The sequence below is a fragment of the Budorcas taxicolor genome, chromosome 21 (assembly GCF_023091745.1).
Source record: "Budorcas taxicolor isolate Tak-1 chromosome 21, Takin1.1, whole genome shotgun sequence".
Classification (NCBI taxonomy): domain Eukaryota; kingdom Metazoa; phylum Chordata; class Mammalia; order Artiodactyla; family Bovidae; genus Budorcas; species Budorcas taxicolor.
This window is the reverse complement of record NC_068930.1, coordinates 25,281,318-25,302,906: the sequence shown is the minus strand read 5'-3', so window position 1 is coordinate 25,302,906 and position 21,589 is coordinate 25,281,318. Positions and strand designations below refer to the sequence as shown.

At 49.3% G+C, this 21,589-nt stretch overlaps 1 protein-coding gene across 2 annotated transcripts in view; it reads right to left on the bottom strand.

The window, feature by feature from the left end:
* Positions 1–1,208: 1,208 nt before the first annotated feature.
* Positions 1,209–21,589, bottom strand: part of ALPK3 (alpha kinase 3) — a 52,741-nt gene continuing 32,360 nt past the window's right edge. For both annotated transcript variants that reach the window (XM_052660145.1, XM_052660144.1), the window contains 9 exons: positions 12,211–14,293; positions 11,474–11,621; positions 10,968–11,095; positions 10,798–10,833; positions 7,497–7,777; positions 6,853–6,941; positions 5,978–6,201; positions 3,427–3,475; positions 1,209–2,830 (listed from right to left, as the gene is read on the bottom strand). In XM_052660145.1, the coding sequence (XP_052516105.1) occupies positions 2,485–2,830; positions 3,427–3,475; positions 5,978–6,201; positions 6,853–6,941; positions 7,497–7,777; positions 10,798–10,833; positions 10,968–11,095; positions 11,474–11,621; positions 12,211–14,293 (3,384 nt within the window). In that variant the 3' untranslated portion in view covers positions 1,209–2,484. The remainder of the gene's footprint in view (positions 2,831–3,426; positions 3,476–5,977; positions 6,202–6,852; positions 6,942–7,496; positions 7,778–10,797; positions 10,834–10,967; positions 11,096–11,473; positions 11,622–12,210; positions 14,294–21,589) is intronic.

Below are 21,589 nucleotides of genomic sequence, written 5' to 3'. Positions count from 1 at the left end.
GAGGGAAGAGTTTAATTTGTGACACTGGACTTCAGAGAACGGCAGCCCTGGTCACTACCCCTGGACTTGGTCACTGGCTTTGACCTTGAGTGGTCTCCCCAAGCAGAAAGTAATTTGCTTTTGGTCACATGTGAGAGTCATAATGTATCATATGGGAAGAAGGATGTGTTTTTGTGTCAGCGTTTCTCCATTGATTGCCTGCCAAGCCCGTCTTAACCTCCACCACTCTTCTGGCGAGAATCCCCATTCTTTGGAAAACTGCCTCTCCCCTACTCCACAGTGCCCTGAGCTCTGGGACAGGAATTTGAATCTTGAGTGGAAGGAGACCCACTGGAGCCAATGGCAGCAGCTCCTGGGAGGCAAGCTCCAGAGCCACGATGGCTCCTGCCTTTCTAGGTCCTGTGAACTGCCCCACACCCTTCCCATGAGTCCCTCCTCCTCCTTTAGACTGGTCTAAGTCCATTTCTGTTACTCAAAACCTGAGAAACATAATGGCTAGTGTCTCTTTTGAGACCACCTCTGCCTCCCACCGGTGGTCAGCTCAGTGTCTGGCAAAGGAAGTCTGCTCAGTATGTCTGAATGAATGGGTGGGTGAACAAACAAATCAACAACATTCAGCTCTCAGTTCACCAAAGCAGTCTGGATATGCAGGCTGGGAGAGTGGGGGGCACATTGGGGCAAGAGGAAAAAGTGTGGAGTCACCTGAGCACAAGAGGAGGTAGAGAAGTCAGAAATGTCTAGTGGAGGGGGGAAATATGGGGCAAAGAAAGGCCTGGGCAGTTGGGTGGGGCTGGGGCTGAGAAACCTCTGCAGCTGGGAAAGCTGGAGACAGTCCGTGAGTAACTGAGAGGACGACGGCACTGGTCATCCCTTCAGCTGGTTTTGCTGCAGTGGAGGCAGTCGGAGACACTGGGCGTCTCCCCAGCTCTACTCCTTTCCTGGGTTCCTTTCTTTGTGTTCCTCTTCCAAATGAAGGAGCAGTTCCACAGGCCTAAGCACCCTCATGCTCAGGGACCCAAGTCATCTTCCCAGTGGTACAAGCACAGACTGTCTGGCTGTGGCCATGGAAGGCTGAGACTGTCAATCCAGGAGCCAAACCATGGATCTATCTTTCCAGTGGGTCCAGGGACTGGAGGATGTCCTCAGAAAACCCTGCCTGAGGAGGGGGGGACCCTGACCCCGTACACCTACAACCACACTAGAGGAGGTGAGCTGGATGCACAGTGGCTGCCTTTATTGCATTCCAAGGGGACTGGGCTAGCTCTAGACTCCCCCGTCCCAGGCCTCAAGAAGGGCTCTCAGGAAAGACCCAGGGTGCTGGGCTGAGGACAACTCCTCCTCAGGAGCCTGTACTGAGGCCCAGAGCTGGAGGCCCAGGATTGAGAGCTGAATGTTGGAGGCAGGGTCCTAATCCCCAGACAGAGACGCTTGTCCACCCCACGCAGGGATGGGCTGCATTCTTCCCAGAACTCCCACGTGTACTCCCTCTGGAGAAGAGTCCAGTCCTCTGTCCCTGGTCAAGAGGGCAGTGTGGAATTCACTGTGACCCCCTCTCCTTTCAGTAAGGAGCACAAGGTATCACAAAGTTGACGCCTTCCCTCTGGCCACAGCTGCTGATGCAATCCTCACCTCACGGCACAGGGCCTGGGAGGAGGGGACAGGTGTACTGGGGGTGGCGGCTGAGAGGCCAGAGGGTGTGCTCCTTCCCGAGGTGTGGTGGGTAGGGTAGGGGTCAGCTAGGAAGCCCTAGGGTAGGGGGACAGTCAGTGAAAGGCAGGCACAGGCTGCAATCGGGCTCAAAGCCAGGGATGGGGGATGGGGAGCAAGGGGGCAGAGGAGGCAGGGGAGTGAGTGCCTGAGCAACAGGGAAAGGCTGAGCATGAACACGCATCACCAAAGACCACTGCACAAGGAGGGGACAGGCCCTGGAAGGGCCCTGAGCCCCATTCGGGCTCAGGGACAGGTTAGTGGCAAGATAAGCTGGGATAAATGAGGCAAAATGGCTGAAGGAAAAGACCCTGAGAGTCACCAGGCCAGACAGAGCAGAGGAAGTCTGGAGCCCTGAGGGCAGGGAGAGATCAGAGCCAAGTAAAGGGAGAAGGGAGATGCTGTCCCACATGCCCCAGAGCATGACGTTAGCGGCAGGGGCTGGGCAGGACACTGGCTGCAGATCACGCAGAGGACTCAGGGCAGCCCCAGCAGTGGCCAGTGTAAACTTCAAGGACGGCCAGGCTGCCAGGCACTTGGAGGTGGGGCCTGGGAGCCCTGTTGACAATGGCACCAGGAGAGGCCACGGGACTGGGTGCCACACGCCCAGTGTCTGATGAGGAGCTGAGTGAGGAGCGGCTGCTTGGAAAGGCCCTGGGTGGAGCCTCCTGGGGCACACCTGCTCCAGTTGGTTCTGTACTGGGAACATCTCTGGCGGTTTGAGCTGCTTCCTTGTTGGTCTGCTGCTGGATGGAGGCCCCCAGCCTCCTGTGGTGGCTACCGCTTGCCCTGGGCCTTGGAGCCCCCCTCTTGGATGGGAGGCTGTCCCAATAACTGGGTGGCGACCACCTCTGAGGCCTGAGGGGTGGCTTTGGAGCCCGAGGCACTCTTCCGGGTGCCCTGGGGACTCGGGGGGCCTTTCTTCTGGGGCTGAGGACTCAGCTGGGGGCCCTTCCTGCTGGCAGATGGACTCTTGGAGCCTTTGGCCTTGGCTTGGGGGTGGGTGGCCTCTGGGCCCTTGAGGGGTTTTAGCCCCAGCATCTCACAGAAGGTGTTGCACTGGTGGGAGGAGGCGAACTGGTCCAGCAGGGCAGGGAAACAGCTCTCCTTGAGGCCTTGGTACCTGTGGCAGGACACAAGAGCTGAGTGGGGTCCCACCCAGAGAGACAGTCCTCAGGGCAGACCGTGGGGTGGCCATGGCATGATGTCATGCCCAAGGTACCTCTTACCTTACCTCAGGGTGCTGGGGAGTCCACCTCAACTGGCAGCACCCAAAACCTCACTAATCTGAGGCCTCATTTGGCCCTGGCCCACAGAACTCATCACGTGAGATATCGCTTGGTGTGAGGAGGCTCTACTTTATCAACATGAATTAGTGCAGACTCCAGGTCCCCACTCCACTCACAGGCCCTGTTTATCTGCCCCCCGATGAACCTCCATAAGGTTTCTCTGTGAGAAAGCAGAGGAGCGGGTTCACTGCAGCCCCAGAACGCCAGGTGGTCCTTGGTGGGTGGCAAGAGCTGCTGGTCAAGATCTGGGGTCAGGGCCGCAGCAGGTGAGAAGCAGAGGTCCCTGAGACATTGGGACATGGCCTTGGGCACAACTGGGGCTATTGAGTCACAAGGTTCAGCACCTTAGGGATGGAGAACCAGAAGAACTTCGACATTTTACACCCCAAGCAGCCTCTCAGAGGGCATTCTGTCGCAAAGAAGCACTCACCCTCGCATTTTGGTAGCAATCTGCACATCGGTCATTTTCCAGTTAACCCCTGAAAAGAGAAAGACAGAGAGTACAGGGAGCTGGTAGTAGCCTGGGGCAGTTCTAGGGCCCCCAGGTCTCCAAGATGCGTATCATTTTAGATGGGAATAAGCCAAGCTCTAGGTACATCTTTGGGTTCCCTCTCGCTGGGCATCACCAGGCCTGTCTCAGGGGCAGTATGGGTATATTTGTATTATGAGTAGTAATAGCAGTTCCATTTTCACGGTGAGGAAATTAAGTTACTTCAGCAGAGTCAGTCACTCATTCATTTACTAACTGGGCATGGTCTGTGTACAATGACCACTGTGAATTAAAGTATCATTCCTAGACCCACAAGTCTTCCAGCTAAGCTATTCTGTCTCTACTGGGTGAGATTAGGTCATCCTAAACTGGGCAAGTCTCTGGCTTTGAGCTAAAACTTTCTCCTCCTCCTTAACAGATTAGCCCATCTGGACAGAGAGAGAGAGGTAGAAATGGAAAGGTATACCAGGGCTGGACTGGCAGAAGTGTAGCATGGGTAAGACCAGCTTCCACATACTCATCAAGGCAGCAAGCAAGCACTCCAAGCAGCAAGACGGGCTCCAAGGTTAAGAGAGCCTTGAAGGACAGAGTTGGGCAGTGATGGAGGAAACACATCCCACCCTGGCCAGGCTACCCCAGCACCTTAACATCGCGCGTCAGGCCTGTGACCGCCCTTCCCTGTTTGCACTCTGTCCAGCTGCCTTCCTCCAGGAACCAAGCTCACTAACAGGCCTGAGTCCAGTAGATGACAGAGCAGCACAGATGTGGGCTTGAAACCAGGTAGATCTGGCCTTCCATTTTGGCTCTGTCGCTTTGGAGCCGTGTGTGCTTGGCCAGTCACTTCCTATCTCTAATCCTCGACAGTAAACCCAGAGATCATGCTGCTCATCTTGTAGGGGAATTAAGAGATCATGGTAGGTGTCAGACCCTAACTTAGTGTCTGAAGCACAGCAGTTATGCAATAAATATTCATTTCTTTGTCTTTTCTCTTTCAGCATTTTTCACATTCCATTTTGCATGGTAATACTCATGATCCCTCACTTGCACAGAACTCTGGTTTGCAGAGGGCATTCCCAAATACAGTCTCATGGAATCTTCATAATAAGTCTGAGAGAGAGGCAGGGAGGATACTATTATTCCTAGAGAGGGAAAGGAAATGGAAGCTCAGAGGGATGAAAGACGTAATCTGTCTGAGCTTCTTTTCTTCTCTGTAAAACAGAGACCCAGCTAGAAAATAAGAGGCCTGGGCTTGAATTTTTTTTTTTCTTTTCTTTTTTTAAGGCTTGACTTTCTTTGATTTCCAAGTCCTTCTACTATATTATTATCCCATTGTAGAAATTGGTATATTTATCATAAATACTTGAGGACAATGGCTATTCCTAATTCACATTTTTATCTTCTCAATACTTAGTAATGTTAGATGGAAAAAAGGAAGGAAAGAAAAAGGGAAGGAAAAATTTATGAGTTAACAAATGGAGTGAATAACAGTTTAATGTGTTACTATCTCGCCCTTCAACATCTAGAGTTATATATAAATATTTATTGTACAGCTTGCCCCCAATGCTAAACACACTTAGAGTCAGTTTTCTATCTCTGGCCCTGGTTTTCTCACTTATTTACATCAGGGATAAAATACAATAATGCGTGACATTCCCAGCATCCTCCAATGTGTGTAGACAGAACTGTATCTTTTCCTTTCTCCTGCCAGGTCTGGTTAAATAGTGTAAGCCTGGAGAGGAGAAGTCAAAGAAAGAAGGAGAATTCACGCTTGCTGGCCTCCCTTTTTTGGGAAGAATCTGAATAATGGGAAAAATAGAAATAGACTAAAGAGAAGTATGAGAGACTAAGTTTGCTTACATAATATTAATAATAAACTATTAAAGACTGCTCAGTTGGTAAAGAATCCCGCCTGAATGTGGGAGACCTGGGTTTGATCCCTGGGTTGGGAAGATCCCCTGGAGAAGGGAAAGACTACCTATACCAGTATTCTGGCCTAGAGAATTCCATGGGCTATATAGTCCATAGGGTTGTAAGGAGTAAGACGTGACTGAGCGACTTTCACTTTCACACTTACCAAAGACTGAGGGGGAAACAGAGAAGGAAGAGACAATAAAGCTCTGTGTGCAAGGGTAGAAGAGAGTTTAGGAAGTTGGAGAGCAAGAAAGTTCAGAGCAGAGCTGCAGGGAAGGAGGGTGATTTTGAAAACGTGGTCATGCAGCTTGAATTAGATCCCATGAAATAGTCTTTGAAATAATATATTTTTTAAGTAGAGCCTGGAGTATACTCCTTAAAACACAATTGCAGTAACAGACTAGGCTCCATGAGGGTCTGGTATGTACTAGGGTTGCACACAAAGTGGTTTCTGTCCGGTGCACTTTAAAAGGTTACTGTGAAAGCAGAGGAGAACACATGCGGAAGTGCGCTACACACCAGTGCCCTGCCCTCCGCATGCTCTCCTGCACATGCACACACCCACCTCACACCTTCATACCTGCCAAGTCTGTGACAAGGAAGCTGCCGTTCGTCCACAGATAGAGCCAGTGCTGGAAGGTCTGGCATTTCCACACGGCCTCAGAGCTGCTAGGCGCTGCAGGAGCTGCAGCACAGCCCCAGTCCCGGGAGCAGTAGGACTCTAGGGGCTGGCCCAGGTCCTCCTCCAGGGTGGCATAGGGGATGTTGTTGGCAGGCCGGTAGATCAGATACAGTGGGATGATCCTAAACACAGTGCCACCCCGCAGTGAGCGGGACTGACTGTGCCCCGAGAGCGCCTTCCTTCACCTCAATTCCACACTCTCAGAGACAAAAGGAACACCCCTCCAAAAAGGGAACTCAGCTCTGAGCCTGAAGGGCAGCAAGGACAGGAGTTCCCCACTGGCTTCAGGGTCCTGTCCATCCTCTGAGGTCACTGGGATGAGAGCTGAACCCTGCTCTGGCCCCAGGAGGCCTCTGTGCCTGAGTGAGGGGCTGAGACCCCTAAGTGACAAACAGAAAGGAATACCTCTGAGAGGATTCAGCCAGACTGTGTCCACGCCCACTAGACCCTGGATGGTTTAGCCTCCCTGTCACCTTCAGAGAGGCCCAGAACCTGCCACGCCTAAATCCCACAATCAGCAAAAACTGGGAGAAGGGGTAGGGAATTCGGGTGGGTGAGAGGAGACTGGAGACCAGAGCAGAAGCTTTTCTAAAGTGGGCCGTGAATCCTGAGGTCTTTGTTTCTAGATTCTGTGGAACCATTGAGCTGAGCATGGGCTAGCTGGGGGCCCATTTGCACATGACCATTACTCAGGGGGTCCCCAGGGGGCTGTGAATCAGGGCTCTGTGCAGAAGCTCAAGTCAGACTGCATGGCCCCCTCCCTGTGCACTTACTCAGGCACCTCTCCAAAGCCAGGAGCAGCCCGGGCTTCAGCTGCAAAGATTTTGCAGTACTCCCGGCTCATGTTCTGGATCTTGCACCCCTGTAGATTGAAGAGAACCAACTCTGGTCAGCACGGAAGTGCCCCTGCTCTCGGTCACGCCTTGCTCTAAGTGGGAGGCTGTCTGCTAGAGGCTGCAGGGAGGATCCCAGCCCTGGGGAGGGTGGGGTTCACTCCTACCCGCCTCCCTCATCTGCACCTCATTTTTCTCATTGTAAAACAAGAGGCTTTGGACATGTTTTCAAAGTGGTTTCCAAACTGTGTTTGCTGGAGCCCTAGTGATAGGTGGCTGTACCCCAGAGGCCATGCTGCAGAAAGTGGGGCACCTGTCCCACCCACAGTCACCCCCTGTCCCCTCACAAATAAGGCTTCTCTGTGCAAGATACAGTTGAGGGAAGTGAAAAAGGTTTCTACTGAAAAATATAGTTTGAAGACTATGGTCCCAAAGATGTAGCCTGGACTACATCTCAGGCTCTCATCAAGGTAAAGCAGAGACTGAGTTGGCATCCGCCTCCATATGGGGCTTCCCAACAGGACCAGGCTGGGAAGCGGGGGGGATGAGAGGGTGCAAGCAGGGGCAGGGGCATGGGACAGTACCTGGATGGTGACATCATAGTTTCTGCCCAGGAGAGAAGTCTCGCTGCTGGGCCCAAACACAAGCAGGCTGGACACCTTGATGATGCACGTGCGGCCTGACTCGAAGATGGGTTCCAGCCCGTAGATGACCTTGGCCTGGGAGGCCTTCCTCAGGCTGCAACCGTGTCCACCCCCTCGAAGTTCCTCGCTCACCAGGCGCCCAAAGAGCTTGTCTCCCCAGCAGCCAGAGTCAGCCAGACCCTTAGCAAACACCATGGGGGTCATCTCAATCTCTTCTCCCACTGGAAGCAACAGGAAAAAATGTGAAAAAACTAGAAACTCCCCCTCAGGACATACCTGGCTGTCCAGGGGTTAAGATTACACTTCCAATGGAGGGGGCGTGGGTTCAATCCCTGGTCAGGGAACGAAGATCCCACATGCTGCAGGGAGAGGTCAAACAAATACATAAATACACATTATAGAAGCTCCCTCTGACTGATGCAGGGCAGGAAAAGCCTGGAACTGGTACACTCACTCTGTCCATTACTGCTCTTTGGGGGTGCAGTGTGGGGTCCGTACTGGACTGTGAGGTCCTGAGGGCAGACCCTGTAGTTATGCAACCCTCGGTCATTCAACAGTGCTTGTGTGTGAGAAAGTGAGGGCTCAGCCTGTGTCTGTGAAAGGCAGGGGTTTTCTGAGGAAGCAGCAATCAATCCAGACTATCAGGATTAGTTTGTTTTAGAATTTGGTGTTTTGATCAAGTGACTAAGTGATTCCATCTCAAACAACATGTTTGACTGAAAAAAAAGTTTGAGACCAATCCAATAGCAGTGAGTACTCCTAGTGCTCAAATTGTGATCACTAAATACCATTTTCCACTTAAATGAAAGTGAAAGTCGCTCAGCTGTGTCAGACTCTGCAGCCCCTTGGACTATACAGTCCATGGAATTCTCCAGGCCAGAGTACTGAAGTGGGTAGCCTTTCCCTTCTCAAGGGAATCTTCCCAACCTAGGAATCAAACCAGGGTCTCCTGTATTGCAGGCAGATTCTTTACCAACTGAGCTATGAGGGAAGCCTATGTTCCACTAAAAGGAACCAGAACTCCCTGAACAAATGGCAGGAAGTGTCTTGGATTGACCAGAAACATCTATGGATCAGAAAGTAAGTGAAGTATAAAAAAACAACTGGTTGCTTCTCACAAGAACACAAGAGCCAACCTGAAGGGCTTTCATTGGCCAAAAAAAGAGGGAGAAAGACAAATTTACCAACCAAAAGAATAAGTGCAAAGTATTGAACATTCAAATGTGTTAAAATCCATACTTTCAAAATTATAAAAAAAAAAAAAAAACCTTCCTCCTGGAAAAAAACAAAAAACCCTTATTGGTGACCTGTGGAAGATGTTACAGCACTAATTCATTATTCTGAAAGCTTAGCAAGTGGGAAAAGAAAGTAATTTCCATTCATTTTTTTGTTGGACCTATATGTATCAGGATTACCAAATAAACATTTCCTCTTTACTGAAAAATTTTAGCTAGTGAATAAAGAAGAAATGAAAGACTTAAAATACTCCATGTTATAAACCTTAAGGAAATAAAGGATTGACGTAATAATCAGTGACTGCTAAAACTCCTCGAAAACGACAGGGGTTATATCAGATACAGTTTTAATTATTTTTTTTTTTAAACTGTGCCTTGCAGTAAGTGGGAATCTTAGTTCCCCTAACAGTGATTGAACCCAGGCCTGGCAGTGAAAGAGTCAAGTCCTAACTACTGGATTGCCAGAGAATTCCTGGTTTTTTTTTTTTACTTTAAAGGGGATAGATCACTGAGTTTATTCAGTGATCATTCTTAGTATTACTAAAACAAACAGATATCATGTGCCTGAAGATTGGAGGCAGAAGGAAAACACACAGCTCACCTGTGAAATGTTCCCCCAAATTTGCACCTGAATTGGAGCACCTCAAGCTAATCACCAGTTTAGAGGAAGCCCATGATGAAGCAACATATTAAATGGTGATACAATCAACAAAATCCGAAATGGAAGAAAGTCTACACATCAAGTGACTTCAAGAAGTAAATGGTAAGGAGGGAAAACAAGTGACGGATGAAGAACTATTATATACTTGACAGATTTAAGAGATATGTCAGGGACTTTCCTGGCAGTCCAGTGGCTAAGACTCCATGCTCCCAGTGCAGGGGGCCTAGGTTCAGTCCCTGGTCAGGGAACTAGATCCCACAAGCCACAACTAAGACCTGGTGCAGCCAAATAAATAAATAAATATTAAATAGAAAAAAAAAAGAAGATATGTTAGCCAAAAGCACTGAGTGGTTCCTAATTCAAATAAACCAACACTTACAAGATAGGAAAATCTGATTTTATGAGAATAAAGTGTTATTTATTTTTACGCGTAAGGTTATATTTGATATCAACTTTGATTTGATAACTGAACAAAAGGTACTAATTGAATGAATGAGTAAAGGAGTGAAAGAATGAAGGAATTCATGAAGCTCTAGAAATCTTTCCATCACCAGCTGCCTTCGCAGTCCTAAATCCTTAATGTGTCTTTTGCAGAAGCAACACAAACTCTTCCTTTAATATTTGTGCCTTCAAACTGTTTGTCAAACTTCAGGGTGTATGACAATCACCAGGGTGTCTACTGACACGCAATCATGTTAGGTCCTTCCCCAGAGACTGTGATTAAGAGTGTCTGCAGCAGGGCTCAGGTAACTGCATTTTTAGCAGGCTCCTCATGTGGGTCTCATGCAGCAATTCACAGACTCCTAAGAGAAACTCCAGGGAGGAAGCCAGCAGGGAGAAGTATGCTGGTAGCCAGTCCTGCTCTCGATCAAGGGCTCTGACGAGGGGAGAGGGCACAGGCTGAGTGAACTCCTTGTGGGATGGCCCTCTAGCCCTTCCTCCCCCCTCAACTTCTGAAACAGCTGTCCCCCTCCACCTCCTCCACAAGCCACATGCTAAACTAGGAGGAAAGGGTAGCTGTATGTGGAGATGAATGTGGCATTTGGAACAGATTCCAAGTTTCTCTTGTAGCTCAGTTGGTAAAGAATCTGCCTGCAGTGCAGAAGACCCGGGTTCAATTCCTGGGTTGGGAAGATTCCCTGGAGAAAGAAATCGTAACCCACTCCAGTATTCCTGCCTTGAGAATCCCATGAACAGGGGAACCTGGGAGGCTACAGTCCATGGGGTCCCAAGAGTCGGAATGACTGAGTGACTAAACCACCACCACCAAGTCTTTAAAGAACCCCTGCAGAGGCAGGCCTAGGGACACAGGCCCATCCATTCCTCCCCCTGAGGGGCACCATACCTTGACCTTCTTCTCTGGAGATGAATCCTGACAGCACTGTGTGGAGAAAAAGCAGAGGAAGCTGCTGTCCTCAGGTAGGCATGCCCACAGAGAGCTCTACCTCTGCAAAGATGACTATCCCTGTCCTCCTTGGAGCAGAGACCGGGCGGAGGGGGCAGGGTCACACTCACCCTCGGGGCTGAGGCAGAAGTCGGTGGAGGCTGAGCCGTGCTCGTTGTGGATGGTGCATCGATACACGCCACAGTCCACGGGGGACGCCTGCACGATGGCCAGGGCCGCGGGCCCCTCATCCCCAGCACTGCAGAGAGGAGACCCTCCCCCTGAGGCCATCACCATGGCACAGCCCAGGCCAGACTGTGTCCTGAGGGTCCTCAGACCCCACTGTCACAGGCTGCTGTGAGCACAGGCTCCAGGAGCTCTGGGCAGAGCCAGGCTTGCATCACGCAGGCCAGGTTTGCGATCCTGACTCTAACTGGCTGTGGGACTCTGGGCAAATGACTTAATATCTCTGAGCCTCAATGTTCTCCTCTTTACGGTGGGAGTACTAGAGTGTCTCTTACAGGGTTACTATGAGGATTAACTGAGAGGGTGGATCCAAAGTTGGGACGATGCACCCACATGATCACTGCTGCCATGTCTTAGGAGGCCAGGTGGGGGTGGCACCCAGCTGGCTTACCTCCTGCCCACCTCGCCCACTGGGCGCTGATCCTTGGCCCACGTCAGGACCGAGTCACTGAGAATGTTGAAGAACTGGCACCAGAGCTTCAGGCTGCCCGAGGCGTCAGGAAACTGCTCCACCCGAATCTTCCGAATCACCTGTGGGGCTGGGATCAAGGGCACAGTGGAAAGGAGTAAGTCCTCTCCCCACCGCCACACACACCCATCACTTCACCCACTCCCGCCACATCTGTGTCTCTGAGGCCTTTGCCCTGACTTCAGATCACACAGTTTTGCTAGAAAGAACCCAGCCGTGCAGCCCCACTCCAGGCCAGGCAGAGCCTCACAGCTGAGGCCAAAAACAGCAGTCAAGAGAGGACGTTCAGCCTGTAGCTGGGCTCCTAACCCTAGGACCCTGCATTTGAGTCCTGTCTGCACCACTCTGTATTCATGGGACGAGTCTGCAAAGAGGGGATGATGGTAGTGACAATGATGATGATGCTAGAGCTAGGATGCTATTGAAGCTGGGCCCCAGGACGAGCCCTTGATTTATTCTATGCCATTTAACCTCATAATGTTATGAAGCTGGTCCTATTATCAGCTCCAAGCCACAGAGCCAGGACAAAAACTAAGCCTTTCTGATTCTACAGCCTGTGGGATTATTACATGGGAATACCTTTACAGAAGTGCACCAGGTCTCCAGCAGGCAGGTGACCCAGCAGTGTCCTCTCCTGGGAGGCCATACCCAGTACTCACCTTTCAGCAGGTCTTTGGCCTTCCTGGACTTGGCCAGAGCATCCTGATTGCCTTCCTCCAGGGCCAGCTCAGCATCTAGACTGCCAGCTTTCGGGCTAGGGGCTGGGTCTCCTGCTGCCGACTCCTCCTCTGCCCGCGGCACCTCCAGCATGCCTGCCTTTCTGCCTTGAGTCGGGGAGCGTCTCTCCCGCCCAGGAGTCCCTGGGGACCCAGGTCCAAGGGCCTTCCTGGGACCCCTGGGGGAGACTGAGGGGCTCTCCCTTTCTTCGGGCTTGGCACCCTCTCCGTCTCCCGCAGCTTTTACCTTTGGGAGAAATCTCTTCCTCCGGGCCCCCAGAGCCAGCTCCTCGGGCGTTGCAGCGGGGAGCGCCTCCCCTGGGGCCTCCTCCTCTGGGGAGGGCTGCTGGGCTCTGCTCTCAGTTGACAGCAGGCCCTGCCCGGGGGCTACCTGCCCACCACCCTCCTCCCTAAGCAGCCCGCCCACGCTGCTTTCCCGGGAGGCCTCCAGGAGGCCAGGCCCCTCAAGGGGAAACTCTCCCTCACCCTCACTGGATCCTCCTGAGGCCAGCCCAGGGCCCTCCGCCTCACCGACCACGATGGCAGGGACCGAGAGGGGGCTGGGGCCTGGGCGCCGGGCAGCAGCCAGGGCCTGCCGGCCAGCCTCCACCTCGCGGTCCAGGAGGCCGGTGAGGCGGCGGGAGGTGCTGGGGCTCAGCAGGAGGGTCTGCGCGCTCTGCACCAAGTGGTTGTTCTCCACGCGCTCCAGGATGCGCCGTGATGTTCGCGGACTCAGGCCGGCCACTTCTATGGTGGGGGCCAGGGTGGACAGGGGCGCCGGACCCCCAGCGGCAGCTTCCCCCTGAGACTCTGGGCCCCCTCCACTTGTTTCTGAGCTGGACAGCTTTAGCAGCAGAAGCAAGTAGTTCTTCAGGGAGTCTATGAGGCCAGGGTCACATGTCCGGGGACCTGAAGTCCTCCCGTCCGCATCTGGCACCTTGGCACAGGCCCCCTCGCTGTTTGCCGCCACGGTTTCTGGAGGGTGACTCTGGCTGGGTGTCCCTGGCCCCAGGTGCAGTAAGGGAGCAGAGCTCAGCAAGGTCTTGTCCTCAGAGGGCGGGAAAGCAGCTGCACTCCTGGGCTGAGAAGTTGGGGTGCTGGGCAGCCCCTCCTGGGAATGACGAGTCAGGCCAGCATCAGGGGGAGAGGGCAGGGAGCGCCCCTCAGGGCCTAAGCCCCCTGGAGGACGGCCACCCAGAGCTGCAGGTGGCACTCTTCCCAGCTCTTCCTCCCTCGGACCCTGGAACAGGCCCTCCCTTGGTTTGTTCCTCCCTGGAGCGAACCAGTCCAGCCCTCCAGAGCCCTCTCCTCCCACCTGCTCCAAATGGACCTCAGGAGGCAGCTGTGCCCTGGGAACAAGGCCCCCCGCTAGGGGACCCAGCACAGCTTCCTCCTGGTTCCCAGAGGCTGGTCCTGGTGTCTTGTCAGATGTGAGCATACAACCCGGTTTGTCTGGGACAGAGAACTCTTCCTGGCTCTGTCCAAAGCCTTCAATAACCTGAGGAGACCTAGGATCCTCCGAAGATGGGCGTTTGGGGGCTCTGGAGTGTGGGCTGAGACTGCTCGTGGACACCTTCTGTGAGTGACCTTTCGTGGCTGAGGGCATGCTCCCCTCTGACTGTGTCCCCTTGTCTTGCTGCACCCGGCCGTCTTCCTGGGTCCTCTCTGCTGCCTGTGTCCCCACCCTTCCTTGTGCCATCACATCCTCCTGGGAACTCCTGTCCGACTCTGACTTCTCACTTCCTTGCATCACAACATCCACTTGTGCCATCCTATCTGCCTGAGTCCATTGGGAGGCTTCTGTTTGGTTTCCCTGCGTCCTCCCGTCCACTTGCATCTTCCTATGCACCTCTGTATTCTTTTCACCTCCTGTTTTCTGGTCAACAGACATCCTCCTGTCCTCCTGGGTTTCTGCATCCATGGGCTCAATGATGCCCTGACTTCTAGAGGTGCTGTGACCAGCAGAGACTGGATCAGAGCTGCTGCTGGCCAATGCAGGAGCTATGGTTGCCTGGGACTCCTGGACCTGGGAACACATGGACAAAAGCAAGAACTTAACTACAGGTGCCTTAAGCTCTCTTTCCAATCTGATGTCCCAGTCTCCTCGGGCCTTAAACTGCCGTGATGGGAATCCAGTCACCTGGTTTCTCAGGCCTGTTAGGGGTGACAAAGTCCCATGCCCACCCACCAAACCCCTGAACCCAGAGTCCAGATAAAGTAATATCCAGAATCCAGGTCTAGCTCTGGGCCTTCCCACCTCTCCCTGAAGAAATCTTGCCTTTCCTGATGGACTCTGTTCATGTACTACCCCTCCCCTCACCCCTACCATGGCACTACTCTCCTATGGCACTACTGCTCTGGATAGAATGATGGGTGAGGTGGGAGAGTACTGAAGGGTCTCCTTGACAGCATCGGGGGCAACATCACCATTAATGCTGAGTGAGCAGTAATTACATAATGCTAGTCGGAGAAGGCGATGGCACCCCACTCCAGTACTCTTGCCTGGAAAATCCCATGGACGGAGGAGCCTGGTAGGCTGCAGTCCATGGAGTCGCGAAGAGTCCGACAGGACTGAGCAACTTCCCTTTCACTTTTCACTTTCATGCACTGGAGAAGGAAATGGCAACCCACTCCAGTGTTCTTGTCTGGAGAATCCCAGGGATGGGGGAGCCTGGTGGACTGCCGTCTGTGGGGTCACACAGAGTCAGACACGACTGAAGTGACTTAGCTGCAGCAGCAACAGCAGCAGTCATAGAAGGTTAAAGTCGTTGTGAATGACATGTATGCCAGGAGATCCATGAAATGTTACAATGTCACCCTTCTGAACACCCCCTATTTGCAAAACAGTATGCTAGGCCCTCATTTACTATATAGGCATTACCTCACTTCTCACAACAATATGAAATAGTTATAAGAATTACCTCTACTTTAGAGATAAGAACACTGATGGTCAAAGAAGAAATGTGGTTTGTCCATTATCAGACAGTAAACAGGAGAGTTTATAAGCCAGGAGTGTCTAACTTCAAATCGCAAGTTCTTTGCTTTTATTCTATAATGTCACACATTTAAATATAATTAAAGGACCTTGTATCTAAACACAGTGGCCTAAACAGTAATTTGCCTCTTCCCTCTTGGATATGCTCAAAACCAACTAAGTAAACAAGAAAAAATAAAGCAAATTCCATTGTTAGTGGAACTGGATAAAACCTATAGTCTCAAAAAAGCATGGGGAGGTAAGGACTGCCAAAAGCAGAGAGATGAAACTCTGGGAGGCTGTAAGACTGTAGGACTGCGGAAGACTGGGTGGAAATCCAGCAGAAGACATATAAGGGAGATGTCCAATGGAGTCAGGGAAAGAAAAGTAGAACAGCCTACCGGAGGCAGATCTCAAAAAACATCAACAAAAAACACACTCCTGAAGAAACCTCCTGAAAATTGCTAAGAAAATTATTTTTGAATATGCAAGGGCTTAAGGATGAGTGTTCCCAGGGCCCTGGAGGAAATTACTGGAGAACAAACTTTGGTCAACCAAAAAATGATTGGGAAACCACAGGAAAACAACTGATGGTGAACAGTGAATATGCAGTTAACCCTCTGGTTAATCAAGACTAAAACAAAAAAGTTTAGAGTGGCAGATCAGAATGTCAATGCTTATGCCCTGACAATGCAGAAATGATACAACTAGCATAGAAGGGGAAGGAGCAAGAAGATGAGTGGTGTGAGGGCCTTAACTGTATCACTTATACAGGCTAGGAATCAGAGGCATGATTCAAAGCTGAAAACCCAGGTAATAGAAATATAGGATATTTATATATATAAAGAAAGATAGCCACTTAGAAATACAACTTTGGGCTAATAGGAGAGAGAAAATGAAAGGGAAAAAAGATAGGGAGGAAGTGGAAACACCATTCATAAGAAAGTAAAAGACATTCATTAAACAAAATTATAGACATATTAATATAGAATTTAAATTATACATTATCACATACAAATATTTCTAAGTATCAGAAGAACCTCACACAAAACCCATAGCTAGACGGAGCCTGCTATATAGCGCAGGGAGCTCAGTCTGGTGCTCTGTGACGACCTAGAGGGTGGGATGGGGGGAGGCTGGGAGGGAGGCTCAAGAGGGAGGGGACACATGTATAACTATAGCTGACTCATGACGTTGTACAGCAGAAATTAACACAACACTGTAAAGCAGTTATATTCCAATTTTAAAAAAGAGCAGAGGGAGTACATAATGAAAGACTTTATGCATAAGCTATAATCAAGTCTAGAATTTAAAGCTACTTTACTGAATGTGGAATGCTGTCCCTGGTGGCTCAGACAATAAAGAATCTGTCTGCAATGCAGAAGACCTGGGTTCGATTCTTGGGTTGGAAAGATCCCCTAGAGAGGGGAATGGCAACCCACTCCAGTATTCTTGCCTGGGAAATCCCATGGACAGGGGAGCCTGGCAGGCTACAATCCATGAAGTCGCAAAGAGTTGGACACTTTCAAGTGATTGACTAACACTTTCACTTCCTCATGGGATGCTGAATGAACAGTATGAATACAAAAAAAAAGTTTAGAGACTATTAGGAGCCATCAAATATTAAGTCCAACTGATGAATGCTAGTATCTTTTTATTTCTCATATTCTAGGATTAGGAAATATTAATATGGACATGAGAACTTTAAATTTACATGGCTCATGTGAACAGAACCTTTTTATCTTTTTGGCCTTGCCTTGCGGCATGGGAGATCCTAGTTTCTGGACTAGGGACTGAACCTGCACCCGTTGCAGTGGAAGCAGTGTCTTAACCACTGGACCACCGGGGAAGTCCCATGAATGGAACTGCTGATTAAAGCTATCTTCACTCCCCCTCACCCCTGAACTGATCAGTCCTATAGAACCTACAGCTTCACTACCTCAATATCCATTCCCTTCTGTCTCCACAGCCAAGAGCCTAATCTAAGCTGCCAACAATTCTGTCTTGCCTAAGCCTCCTAATTGGTGTCTCTGACTCTAGTCTTTGCCTCTGCAAATTTGCAGCCCAACTGATCTTTCCAAAATATAAATCTGATTGTGACACTCTCCTGCTTAAAAGCCTCTCAGTGACTTATCATCACTTACAGGTTAAAGCCTAAAAGCCCCAACCTAATACAGCAAGAAGTTGAAGAATACTCTCTGCCCGCCAGGGTGTGAGGAAACAGGCATCAGCACAGCCTCCACGGATAGCAATCTGGCTTTACCTACTTAAACTGAAAATACTCACACTCTTTGACCCCAAAATCCCATTCCTAGGAGTTTATAGAATACTTCCATGTTCAAATGGACATACATACAGGGATATTTATTGCAGTATAGTTTACAATAGCAAAAGACTAGATATGATGCTGGGAAAGACTGAGGGAAGAGGAGAAAGCAACAAGAGAGGATGAGACGGTTGGATGGCATCACTCATTCAATGGACACAAGCTTCAGCAAGCTCCAGGAGATGGTAAAGGACAGGGAAGCCTGACGTGCTGCAGTCCATGGGGTCGAAAAGAGTCAGACATGACTTAGCGACTGAACAACTACAAAAACAGCAAGAAATGATCTCACTTACTTCCATATGGGATTAACTCAATGAATTCTGGTACATCCACATCCCAAATAAGTAAAATAAATATCCAAATAAAAAAGCAAGGTATTGGGACAGAAAATATCATACACCACCCGTGTGTGGGAAATACAGACACATATACTTGTAAATGCACAGAAAACAGATCTAGAAGGATGCCCAACATACCAGTTACAGCAACTGACTTCAGGAAGAGGAATGGGGTGGGGGCAGTAGAGAAAGGGTGAAGGTTTAATATTCTCTAAAAACTTCTCATACTTCACGAATTTTATACCATGTGCCTATGACACATATTCCACAAAAGCTAATGAAGAATGAAAATGAATAAGTAAACAGGCCCTTGTGCGATCAGTGAGGCCTTTCAGCAGGAGAGCCAGATCTGTCTCTCCAAGCTCATCTCTTGGGTTCCTCCATCCTACAGCACTGACACCATACTGACTACTGTGCTATTTTATAATCACTTTGTTTCTTCTCTGCTGGACATTCTCAGTCTTCTCATTGCTCACCTGTAGGACTCCTTTTCCCTGAAGACTTCCCTCAAGTTTCTTCTCTTCTCTGAAGACTTCTGAGTTCCCTTGTGCTGTGCTTAGTCGCTCGGTTTTGTCTGACTCCTTGTGACCCCATGGACTGTAGCCTGCCAGGCTCCTCTGTCCATGGGGATTCCCCAGGCAAGAACACTGGAGTGGGTTGCCATGCCCTCCTCCAGGGGGTCTTCCAACCCAGGGATTGAACCCAGGTCTCTGGCAGTGCAGGCAGATTCTTTACCATCTGAGCTACCGGGGAAGCCCAAGAATACTGGAGAGGGTCGCCTATCCCTTCTCCAGGGACCCTCCTGACCCAGGAATCAAACCAGGGTCTCCTGCATTGTAGGCGGATTCTTTACCAGCTGAGCTACCAAGGAAGCCCTTGAGCTCCCTCCTCCATCCCTAAAAATTTAAGTGGCTTCCTGTCTTATGTATCCATGGCAAATGTACCTAATTCTATCATTATACCCTCATTCTCTGTGGCAGTTATTTGTTTCATGCACATGTTTCATCTGCTAATCTTTGAACTCTTCCCTTCTGAAGAGGGCCCAGCTCAGGTCCAGGGTTAGACTAGGTGCACAATAACTATAAAGGTTTATGTCTCTAAATACTATGGTGTGTGTGTGTCTGCATCTGGAACTGGGTAGAGATCTGAGGAGGAATGTCATGTACTTCTTAAAAATAAAACTTGTGTGAGCTGGGGTGAAACTAGCTGGTTCTATGGGAGCTTTTTCATTATGAAGAACATTAGTAGTTTTAATCTGCTATCTTGTCTTTCTGTCTTCCCTGTAAATTCTCAGAGATTAAGGAACCAGTTTGATTTACCTTTGCAATGTTCATAGGCCAAGGCACATAGGTTCACAGAAATGAACCACTGAATGACAAATACTATGGCTTGTCACCCTCTGAGAGGGCATGGTGCTGGAGCACTGGTTTTGGGAAGCAGGATTCAAAGCCAAGGGCTTAACAGGGATGGAGCTGGGCAGTGTCAAGGACCTGGAATCTATTTCTTGATGAAACCCAGACCCAGGGCTCATAGCAAGGATTCGTCATCTTTAAATCTTTGATATAATTTCCCAGTGAAACCATGCCGCCCTAAAGATTTTAGGGGGAAGACTTAACCTATATACTGTGAAATGATTACCACAATCAAGCTCCTCTTTCATTCTGAATACAGGTAACGTCTCTTTTTTTTTTTCCTTGTGAGACTTGTTAGAGGTTTATCAATATTATCGATCTTCTCAAATAAGATTCTGGTTTATTTTTCCATAGTTTTAGTTTTCAATTTCACTGTTTTTTTCTCTTTTCATTACTATTTCCTTTCTTTTGATTGCTGCGGGTTAATTTTTCTTTCTTTTCTAGTTACTCAATATAAGAGCTCAGAGTTTTGACCTCAGACCTTTGGTGTTTCTAAAATAAATATTTAATGCTATAAATGTTCATCAGTACACTAATTAGCAGCAGCAAAATTTTGAGATGTTGTATTTTCACTTTTATTCAGTTCAAAATATTTCCCAATTGATTTAAAGTCCTTCCTATTTGACCCATAAAAGTGTGATGTTTAATTTTAAAGTGTTTGGAGACTTTCCTATTATCTTTCCATCACTGATTTCTACTTTTCATTTTTGTCAGAGAACATGCTTTGTATGATTTCAATCATTTTACATTTGTTAACGTTTATGACCCATCATATGATCTATTATAGTGAAGGTCTTATATGTACCTGAAACTAGTAAGTATTCTGCTGTTGTTACACAGAGTATTCTATATGGCTATTAGATTCAGTTGGTTGATAAGGCTATTCAACTCTACTCTTTAAAAAAAAAATTATTTATGTTGTGCTGGGTCTTCATTGTTGCTCCTGGGTTTTCTCTAGTTTAGGAGAGTGGGGCTACTTTTCATTGAGGTGCATGGGCTTCTCACTGTGGTGTCTTCTCTTGTGAAGTACAGACTCTAGGCACATGGGCTTCAGTAGTTGTGGTAGATGGGCTTAGTTGCTCCGTGGCATGTGAAATCTTCCCGGACCAGGGATTGAACCTGTGTCCCCTGCACTGGCAGGTAGATTCTTAGCCACTGTACCACCAGGGAAATCCCCTGGTTCTTTTCTATTCTTACTGTTTGCTAGCTCAGTTGATTATTAACGGGAGTTTTAAAATACAGTCTCCAACTATAACTGTCGATTTGTCTGTTTCTCCCTTTAGTTCTGCGAGCTTTACTTCATGTATTTTGAAGCTCTGTTGTTAGGGGCAAACTCATTTTCATCTTCTTGAATTGACTCTTTTATCATTATGCAATTCATTACTTTTTCCTGGTAATTTTCTTTGCTCTGAAGTTGGCTTTGTCTGGGGGCTTCCCAGTGGTACAGTGGTAAAGAAGCAGCTGCCTGCCAATGCAGGAGAGGCAAAAGATGCAGGTTCAATCCCGGGTTGGGAAGATCCCCTAGAGGAGGGCATGGCAACCACTCTAGTATTCTTGCCTGGAGAATTCCAGGCAAACAGGCACACACATGCTTTGTCTGATTTTAATATGTGAAAGTCAAAGTGTTAGCTAGCTGCTCAGTCGTGTCTCTTTGCCATTCCATGGACTGTACTCCACCAGGCTCCTCTGTTCATGGAATTCTCCAGGCAAGAATACTGAAGTGGGTCAGTTCAGTTCAGTCGCTCAGTCGTGTCCGACTCTTTGCAACCCCATGAATCGCAGCACGCCAGGCCTCCCTGTTCATCACCAACTCCTGGAGTTCACTCAGACTCACGTCCATCAAGTCAGTGATGCCATCCAGCCATCTCATCCTCTGTCGTCCCCTTCTCCTCCTGCCCCCAATCCCTCCCAGCATGAGAGTCTTTTCCAATGAGTCAACTCTTCGCATGAGGTGGCCGAAGTACTGGAGTTTCAGCTTCAGCATCATTCCCTCCAAAGAAATCCCAGGGCTGATCTCCTTGGGTAGCCACGCCCTTTTCCAGAGGATCTTCCCAACCCAGGGATCCAAGCTGGGTCTCCCACATTTTAGGCAGATTCTTTACCATCTGAGCCATAGCCAGTCCAAATTTCCATTGACTAGTGTTTGCATTATATATATTTTCTATTACTCTACTTTTAAATTTTTTATTAATTTATTTTTGGCTATGCTGGGTCTATGTTGCTGCCCTAGGGCTACTCTCTAGTTGCAGTGTGCAGTCTTCCCATCGTGGTG